This window comes from Mus caroli, chromosome 2 (genome assembly GCF_900094665.2).
Source record: "Mus caroli chromosome 2, CAROLI_EIJ_v1.1, whole genome shotgun sequence".
NCBI lineage: Eukaryota > Metazoa > Chordata > Mammalia > Rodentia > Muridae > Mus > Mus caroli.
Window position 1 is genome coordinate 19009713 of NC_034571.1, and position 9960 is coordinate 19019672.

The 9960-nt window shown below is 43.8% G+C and overlaps 1 protein-coding gene across 10 annotated transcripts in view; it reads right to left on the reverse strand.

Annotated features, from left to right (window-relative positions):
- Window positions 1–9316, reverse strand: part of Abi1 (abl interactor 1) — a 92569-nt gene extending 83253 nt beyond the window's left edge. For 8 of the 10 annotated variants that reach the window (XM_021156198.1, XM_029474072.1, XM_021156203.1 and 5 more), the window contains exon 1: window positions 9029–9316. In XM_021156198.1, coding sequence (XP_021011857.1) covers window positions 9029–9145 — 117 coding nt within the window. In that variant the 5' untranslated portion in view covers window positions 9146–9316. The remainder of the gene's footprint in view (window positions 1–9028) is intronic. The other 2 variants (XM_021156202.2, XM_029474071.1) reach the window with 1 other exon arrangement.
- Between the last annotated feature and the right edge of the window lie 644 nt (window positions 9317–9960).

The following is a 9960-nucleotide window of genomic DNA, read 5'->3' on the forward strand; positions in this document are numbered from 1 at the left end:
GTGTGTGTGTGTGTGTGCGTGTGTGTGTGTGTGTGTGTGTGTGTGCGTGTGTGTGTATTCAAGCGTGTGCCTCTTACTTGTAAGTCAGGTTTAGGCTCTCACCTACAGCTCCAGCACCATACCTACCACGCTGTCTGCCTACCACGCTTCCTACAATGATAAATACAAACTCACCCTCTGACACTGCAAGCCACCATAAGCACTTCCTTCCATAAGGTGCCTTCTTGGTCACAGTGCTTTGTCACAGCCACTGAAAGGTAGTTAAGAAGTCAGTATGGCCAATCCACCTATACATACTGACCTTTCCAGACCTCACTGAAACATATCTTAATGTGTGCTGTTACAGCAAAATATCACAGGCTGTGATTTTTTATATATGTATGTATATACATATATATGTATGTATATACACATATATGTGTGTATATACACATGTATATATATATATATATGTGTGTGTGTGTGTATGTATATATATATATATATATATATACACACACACACATACATAAAAACACAAACTTACTTTACAGTTTATGTGTAAGGGTATTTTGACTGCAAGTGTATTTGTGTACTACATGTGTGAGGTGCCTGCAGAGGCTAGAAGAGGATGTTCCAATCTTCTGGAACTGGAGTTACTGTTGTAAACCAATATGTGGGTGCTAAGGATAAACCTGAGTCCTAAGGAAAAGCAGCAAGTGCTGCTCTACCACCTCACCAGCCCCTTATTTCAGTTTGAAAATCTAGGATACTTGTCAAGCAGTGGTGGCGCACGCCTTTAATCTCAGCACTCAGGAGGCAGAGGCAGGCAGATCTTTGTGAGATCAAGACCAGCCTGGTCTATAGAGCAAGTTCCAGGACAGTCAAGAACACAGAAAAACCCTATCTCAAAGGAAAAAAAAAAAAAAGAGAGAGAGAGAGAGAGAGAGAGACAAAAAGAAAGTTGTGGACATTTATTTTGTGTAGTGATGGTCTCTTGCTATATCCTCATATGGCAAAAGGCCAAAGGGCAAACAAGCTAAACTCATTCCCTCTAACCTTTAAGTACTACCCCATTTCTGAGGACAGAATCCCCACAACAAGCACCCCCCAAAAAGCCTCAGTTACATGTACCATCATTCAAACTACACGTATATTCATAGCAAATCAGTAGAGTATTTTAAACAGGCAGTGGTGTTTTTGCTTTTTTTGAGACAGGGCTTCTCTTCATAGCCTTGGCTGTCCTGGAATTCATTATGTAGACCAGGCTAACCTTGAACTCAAGAGACCCAACTGCTTCTATCACCTGAGTGCTAAAATAAATGGTGTGCACCACCATGCTAGGCTCACTTTTTTTTTTTTTAATACTTGTTTGCATGCATTCCCATGCTGTAAACATGAAAATCAGAGAACAACTGGTGAGAGTAAATTCTCTCCTTGTACCACATGGATCTCAAAGATCAACTCAGGTCATCACTCTTGGCAGCAAGTGCTCTAACCCCCTAAGCCTTGCTTGCATCAGCCCAGATTTCTACTTTGAAAGTACCACAGTATTGCAACAAAAGCTCAGGAGGGATAATTGGTCAAAGGAAGATGTGTGAAGATGACAAAAGGATCATTGGGAAGCTATAGCAAGTGTCTACTCAACAGCTAATGCAATGGATATAGAATAGACAAACTTAAGATGTAAAAGCCAGGTGTGGGTGGGGTAGAGAACTGGAAAGCAATTAAGTGCAATTATTGCTCTTGCAGAGGACCCAGATTCAGTCTAGCACCCACATGATGGCTCACAACTATTCATAACTCCAGTTCCAGAGGATCTGGCACCTTTTCTGGCATCACTGGGCATCAGGCAGGCATGTGGTATGCAGACACAGATGCAGGCAAAACATGCATACACATAAAAATACAAAATATTTTTTAAAATGTAATAGAAGCCAGGATTTAATAAACGCTCTCCTGTAATCCCAGCACTTGAAAGGTAGCAGGAGGACATCATTTTCAAGATCACCCTCAGCTACACAGCAAGTTCAAGAACAGCTCTGTCTGCAAAGGACAAAACAAAACAAAAAGTTATCTTCTGAGTCAGATGTGCACCTATACGCTGGAACTAGCTGTTTGGATCACCCTGGAAACCCTGGTAATCACACTAAGAGTGCCGCTCCTAAAGGAACAACCTCAGCCAGGGCTGTCTGAGATAGCTGGTACCAGGCTTTTGCTCTCACATGCCTTGAGGAACTCTAGGTGCCCCTGCAACTACTGCCACCTTGGCCAGAGAGCTAGCGCTGTCCCCAGTAGAGGTACTACTCTGACTGATGCTAAGAAGGGAGACTTAAAGAGGGCCTAAAATCCAAGCCCCAAAGACTATAATTAATGCTAGGGACAAGGCTGTGACTGGTCCAATGAAATGGTTGCGATTGGCCCAAACACAAAAACGGCTGCTCCTTTTTTTTTCCTTTAAGATTAGTTATATGGAGCTGGAGAGATGGCTCAGTGGTTAAGAGCACGGACTGCTCTTCCAAAGGTCCTGAGTTCAAATCCCAGCAACCACATGGTGGCTTACAACCATCTGTAACGAGATCCGATGCCCTCTTCTGGAGTGTCTGAAGATAGCTACAGTGTACTTACATATAATAAATAAATAAATCTTAAAAAAAAAAAAAAAAGATTAGTTATATCATTTCCAGCTTGCCTCCTCTCCTTCCAACCCCTCACATATATTCACACCTCACTCTCTTTCAAACTCATGGCCTCTTTTTCTTTGTTTGAATATGTCTGTGTATGTGTGTGTATTCCTAAACACATAAATACAACCTGTTCAGTATTTGATAAGCAATTAGGGGAGCGGGAAGGGACACTTCTCTATTTGTCTAGAGACCTTGTAAGCTTTTCCCCTCTCACATTAGCATGTCTACTGGTGTAGTCCTTTTTCAGGTCGTGTTTATGCAACTATGCTGATGAGACCTCCTGAGTGTAGCTTCTGTAATTTCTAGGAGACACTCCCACATCAAAAGATCCTCTGGCTCTTACAATCTTTTCCACTCACTCTTACGCAACGATCCCTGAGCCTTAGGTGCAGGAGCTGTGTTGTAGATGTAATGGTTAGAACTGGGCTCTACAACCCTTTATTTTGTGGGTTATCATTTTCTGTAATGGTTCCCCCCTCTGTTGCAAAAAGAAGTTAGATGATGAGAGGTGAGGCATAAAGATCAATATTTAAAATGTGTCTATACAAAATGCAGCTATTTAAAAGAAAGATCATTCAAGCCAGAGGCGGCAGATGACTCTAAGTCATAAACACCATTTTCCAGAGACAACAGGTCAGTTATCTTTATGAACTCACAGCAACTGTGACAGCAGGCACAAATCCTGCACAAGTTCAAACCAGGCAGAATACCAGCACAGAGAAGGTCCCACTCTAGACCAAGAAGCTATCTGCAATTGATACCTGCTGGGAAAAGAAAATCAGCTTCCTACAATGAGGTGCTACTGGAAGGTATAACACGCCCCCATGCGCAGGAGGAAATGACCAACACAAAACCAAAATGGACTCCTTTTTTTTTTTGGTTTTTCGAGGCAGGGTTTCTCTGTGTAGCCCTGGCTGTCCCGGAATTCAACTCTGTAGACCAGGCTGGCCTCGAACTCAAAAATCCACCTGCCTCTGCCTCCCAAGTGCTAGGATTAAAAGCGTGCGGACTCCATTTTTATGTGCACTCATTTTGTTTTGTTTCTTTCTGCTTTTGAGGGTTGCTGCTTTCGGGAAGTTTGCTCGGAGTCTCATGTACACATTGGTCAGGAGTTAAGAAAGACCTGGGAGGAGTTGGGAGAAGGCAAATATGATCAAAGTATTCTGTATAAAAAAAAATATTTAAATTGTAGTTAAGGATTATGCTGGTTTAGAAGTGGCGGTTGATTGTAGGTTCTCTCCCAAGATCCATGACTTCACTAGCTCTGGGTAGTTGGCTAGGTTTCCAGTACCAAACATGCTTTCCCTCTTGTTGAGCAGGCCAGAATTCCAACAGATTGCTTTTTTAAAGTGACTCACTTAGTGAGTCAGCTGGGAGACATTCTCCAGTGCTGCCTCTCCTCATACTGGAGCATTATAGTCCATTAAAAAAAAAAAAAAAAACCCACAGGTGAGGTGTTTCACACTACAGTCCCAACACTCGGGAGATAAAGGGAAGACATTGCCACCCATGAGTTTCAGGTCAGCCTGAGCTACACAGCCTGAGCTACACAGTGAGATTGTGTCAAAAACATACTAAATAAAACAAAAGGAATTATTTAAGCCACTTCAGAAGAATTAATGGGGATGAAGGGAGGCTGAAATATAGTTCAGCAGAGAAACTGCTGGACAGTGAAAGCCTAATAACCTGAAACCCAGATTAATCATCGGACCACAGTAAAAGGAACGGACAAACGGTCAAAGGCTGCGTGACTTCCAAATGGGTACTGTGGCATCTGCATGCATCCATCTACCCATCTCTTTCTATCTCTCCCTCCCAACACAAATACACACACCATGATGAACTAGTGGTAGTTTGGGGCAGGAATAGAACAAGTAGGATAACACAGTTGTGAAGAATCACACACAGCTGCATAGCGCAGAACATGGAAGATAGGGGCAGTAAAGGAGTTCTAGGTCAGCCTCAACTACCTACCAGTTAGAAATCAGCCTGGGCTACAATAAAAGGGAAGACAGGGAGAGAGAGGGAGAGAGAGGGAGAGAGAAAGGGAGAGAGAGAGAGAGAGAGAGAGAGAGAGAGAGAGAGAGAGGAAAAGAAGGAACTTAGTTTTGCAGTTAATTCTTCTGCCATTTGTTTGAGCCAGAGTCTTATTCTAGACTAGGCTAACTTGGATCACTCTGTACCGCAACAGGCTGCCATGAACTCCTGGTGATCCTCCTACCACAGGATTACAGGCAACAGTCATCACACCAGGCCATCACATCACTTAGCAACAAAAACATTACCTTTCTTAAGATGTTCTATTTGCTTTCATATTCTTGTTATGAACATGGATACACTTGCAATTAATTCTAAAATGTTTGTAAGTGGAGAAAATCAACAGATCCAAGGGTAAACTTATTTGGGTCAACAGAGTAGTACCACTAAAAAGCAACCCAAAGTCCGCTATATACGTATACTGTTAAAATTATCAAGTCAACAATTTTTTATCAAAATACATTGTTATTTTCCCTATTATCCTTTCAATGGTGTACTTTGAAAAGAAAATCCCACTGACTGAGCGGAAAAACCCTCCCTAAAATAGACAGACCCTCCAGCAATAACCCCGCTATACAGAAGTCTGAGAGAGAAGCCCATCTCTGTTCCTTAGTGCTGAATCCATCTACCCGACTGCTCACTAGTCCTGCCCTCTGTGCTATAGATGCTGACCCTAAATTCTTATGTTTTCACACACAATAGTGTTTAGGGAAGAGTGACAATAAAATCTGTGCAGCACATTGGGTCAGCAGTAGGCTTAATACATGATTGTCGAATCACACAGATCAGGAGAACCAGTCTTAATTGATTCTGTTTATTGAGTGCCTATTGTGCTGTAATCTTTCTACTTTGTATTTAATCCTTATATGCTGTCTGTCATAGGGAGTGCCCTCATATAAGTGAGAAAATTAAGACACAGAAAAGTTAAATAAATTTTGCTTGGCTATACATTTAGTGATTGGCAGATTCCTTAGGTGTGACAGACTCCACCAGTAGGTAGAGTAGTTTGTATATCACACAGTTTTCATGAGAATCTAGACCTCAGACTAGTTCAGGAATGTTCTTAAAGTAAATAGACCTGTCGGACCAGTATGGGAACCTAACAGCTCCAGCAACCATTCTTTTGAAAATACATTCCAAGTTCTAAGCTGCAAACAGAAGAGCAGGTAGGTTTGTACTTTGGAGCTGGCTTTCTCTGAGCTCAGCAGTTAAGTGTGCAGACTGCTCTTCCAGAGGACACAAATTGGATTCCCAGCCCCCATATCAGGAGGCTCATAACCAACTGTAACTCCAGCTCCAGGGAGATCTGATGCCACTGGCTTGTGTAGGCACCTGCATTCATGTGCATATACCCAGCACAAGCAGGCATATATACATATGATTTAAAACAATAAAAATAGGGCTGGCAAGATGGCTCAGTGGTTAAGAGCACAGACTGCTCTTCCAGAGGTCCTGAGTTCAATACCCAGCAACCACATGGTGGCTCACAACCACCTGTAATGGGACCCTCTTCTGGTGTGTCTGTTTCTCCAGCCTCACCCCGTAACTTTAAAACTCCATTCTTTTTAAGGAACTGAAGAATCTTTCAATAAGATCTGCATTTAATAACTCAGTTTAAGTACTAAACTCAGCAGGGCCCAAAGCCCAAGAACTAGCCAAAATAACTTCTCAGCAAACAGGGCTGAATTTTCCAAACATAAGAAAACAACAAAATAATTACCATGGTAAAACACACAGCAATTGTCTCACAGTAAGTATGACAATTTTTCTCCTCAGGCATGGTGATTCATGCTTAATCTCAGTAGATGAGACAGAGAAGAGAGATCTCTGTCACCCAGCCTAGTCTATGTAATAAGCTCCAGACCAGCCAAGATGGCATAATAAGACCCTGTCCCCCACCTCAGCCCCCATAAAAACCCTTTCCCACCTCAGTTGGGTATGGCAGCTGCATGGCACCTGGAAGCTGACAAGAGGATAGAGTGTCAGCAGCCTGGTCTAGAATGAGATTGTGTCTGAAAACAAACACAAACTTTACACACAAAGAAAAACAAATAGCACAACTACTTATCCTAATCAGCACTATTACCAATTAAAGTGGGTTGCTTTAAATTGTGTGTCTGTTCACTTTTTAATTGTTTGTGGATGTGTCCATGCACTCCCGAGTGCAGGACCCCATACATCCAGAATAGGGTGCTAGATCCCCTGGAGCTGGAGTTAGAGGTAGTTGTAACCTGCCTCATACAAGTGCTGGGAATCAAAAATGCAACAAACCCAAGGTTTTTCATACTAAAATAAATAAAAGATGTACATTTTTTAGTATCTATAAAATACAAGATCACTTTTCTATTTCCACACTATATCCACATTTCTGTATGATTTTAAAATAGGTTTAAACTCACTCATTTTACCTACGTGTATGCATGTGTGTATGTATGTATATATACTGAATGTGTGTTTGGTGCCCACAGGTGTCAGAAGAGGACATGGATCCCCTAAGATAAGGATGGTTGTGAACCATTATGAGGGTGCTGGGAATTGAACCCGAGTCCTCTGCAAAAGCACCAACTGCTCTTAACAGTGGTTAAAGCAGCCCTTCTGCTGCTTAAAATGTGTTTTTAAACAGCCATATAGAGTTTTCAAAACCAAGTTATACAGAAGACACAGGAAGCATTCAACAAGTTTATGAGTAGATTACCAAAGTCAAAGGCTGGAAACGAGAGTAGGAAGACAAACTCCTTGGAGTACCACTCCAGATAGAATGTTACTAATATGGAAAATGACAAATACTCAAACAAGTCTCAAAACAGCATCTCCTTCTGAAAACAAAGTCTACAGGAATCTGCTAGAACAGAAATTAGCGGCTCTTGAAAATGATAATCACATGAAAGGCACTTTAAGAAATACTGCAGGTCCAAAGTACAATATTCCTTATTTTTCAAAGACTGTTCTGATTTTGCCCTATCAACAAGAAATGAATTTCTATTCTCATTACCTGATACAAAGAATTCCACTACTTTATTTGCTTGTAGTGAAAACTGTTAATATTTACTCAACCATAGGGACTACAAGTCAAACTACTACATACAATTCACTTACAATCACTGATAAACACAAGCAAGCATGGCATAGTAAAAGTACCAAGAATTTCCTGATAAATTAAGGAGCAATTCTATGTTATGACTTAAAGACTACATAATGTTTGCTAATCTCATATTCTTCTATGTATTAACTCAGTATAGAAAGAAATCTCAGAACATAAGCAACCACGATAACACTACTGCGTTCAAGGCCAACAGTCCAAGAACATTTAGAGGAAGAAAAGTATTTAAGACATTTCCCACTGAATTTCCCTATGAATCATTCGTGCTTTATAATAACGAGTATACATTATGCTAAAGCGGAAGTAAATATAAGAAGGAGGAGGAGGAGGAGGTGGAAGAGGAAAAGCCCAACTTGAAAATCGCCAAGCACGCATTTTTCCTTCAATTAAAAGAATTTTAATTTGGATTTTGTCAAACCCTCAGCATCCACTCTCCGCACTCGATTAGGAGGTCTGTACAAATGTGACTCGTGACAATTTTTTTAAATAAATAAAAGGCACACCCTCTAGGATGAACTGACATAATCACCCTCACCCCACCCTCCAACGACACACACACACACACACCACTTTTCCTTCCCTGCCCATTCCTCTTGCAGCTGTCCCAGTCCTAGGCTCATCACACCGGACACGGGGGCGACAGCGAAGTCTGAGCTCCAAGGAGACCAAGGGAGGCTGCGGGATTTCCAGGAGGACCTCAGCCAGGACCGACCCCAGCCAGGGAAGGTTGTGGGGGTCTTAGGAACCAACCGCAGCCAAAAGAGGCAAAGCGGAATACACCCCGACTAAGAAGAGAGGCCTGCAGTAAGCAGAGACCGGGAAGGAAAGACTGCCGGGAGCACGTCCCGGCCTGGGAAGGCTGCAGGAAACAGATCCCTGGCGGGGAAAGCTGCGGGGTTTAGGCGCAGACCTCAGCCAGGGCAGGTGGTGGGGAGCACAGCTGGGCCGGGCAGACCGCGAGCAGCAGAGCTCGGCCGGGGTAGGCTTTAGGGAGCAACGCCCGGGCAGCACAGCCGGCCCCGGGCAGGCTGCGGGGAGCGGCATCGGGTCAGCGGCGCCCGCGGCGGCCCTGCTCCTCACCCATTTTCTCGAGGCGGCCACTTCCTGTATCGCCGCGGCGGCCGCCGCTCGGGCCGGGGCGGAGGGTGGCGGAGTAGGGCAGTCCCCACGGCGCCCAGCCTGCCTGTCGTCCCAGCCGCCGCCGCCGGCCGCTCAAGCTCCTCACCTGTATATAGTTGTTTTCACAGTAGTCCGCCACCCGGGTCAGGTTCTGGTAACTCTCAATCAGCGCCCTCTTGCCAGACGGGATCTCCTCCTCTAGTAACATCTGCAGCTCTGCCATTTTCCACCCCTCCGCATCGCTTCCTCTCGCATTAAAGAGACAGAGGAAGCTGAGTCCGCCGGGGACCCGAGCTCCGCACAGACGAGACGCCAACCACCCACCCTCCCTCCGCCGGGTATTGTGGGACTGCACCTCCTCCTCTTCCTCCTTACTCTCCCCGCCTCCTTCCCCCCCACCCCCCTCCACCCAGGACGCACAGCCGCCACAGGCTCACTTTCTCGCGAGAATCATTTCCCCCATGACAACGGGAGTCCCCCCACCCACCCACTATAGCAATGCTTTCTGGGAATTGTAGTTTCTTCCTGACTAGGCCGCGCATGCGTCTAAGGAACTTCCAAAAACTAGGAAGAATTTAAAGAACCAATACAGTTTTAAATCTTGAGAGTCTTCTTAAGGCCCCAGAAGATGGCGCCACAAGTTGATCTAGACAACGAAATTATTCCTATGAGAACATTGAAAATTGGCAGAACTTACTTAGGAAAGTCAGTAAGTCAAAGGCATCCAATCAGATAACGATTAAAAATACAAATCTGAATCCTGACTTCCTCAATTTTGTAAGAGAGACTTTGCCTTCTTAACTTATGCCCCAATTCATTTAAAACCCTGAAAACTATCTATTCTCAGATGTACATCAAGCAGTGTGCTTGATATTGCAGAAACAAATGAAGCAAGGATAATTTGTACCCTTAAGAATTGAAAGAAAGCCGGATGATGGTGGCGCACGCCTTTAATCCCAGCATTTGGGAGGCAGAGACAGGCGGATTGAGTTCGAGGCCAGCCTGGTCAACAAAGTGAGTTCCAGGACAGCCAGGGCT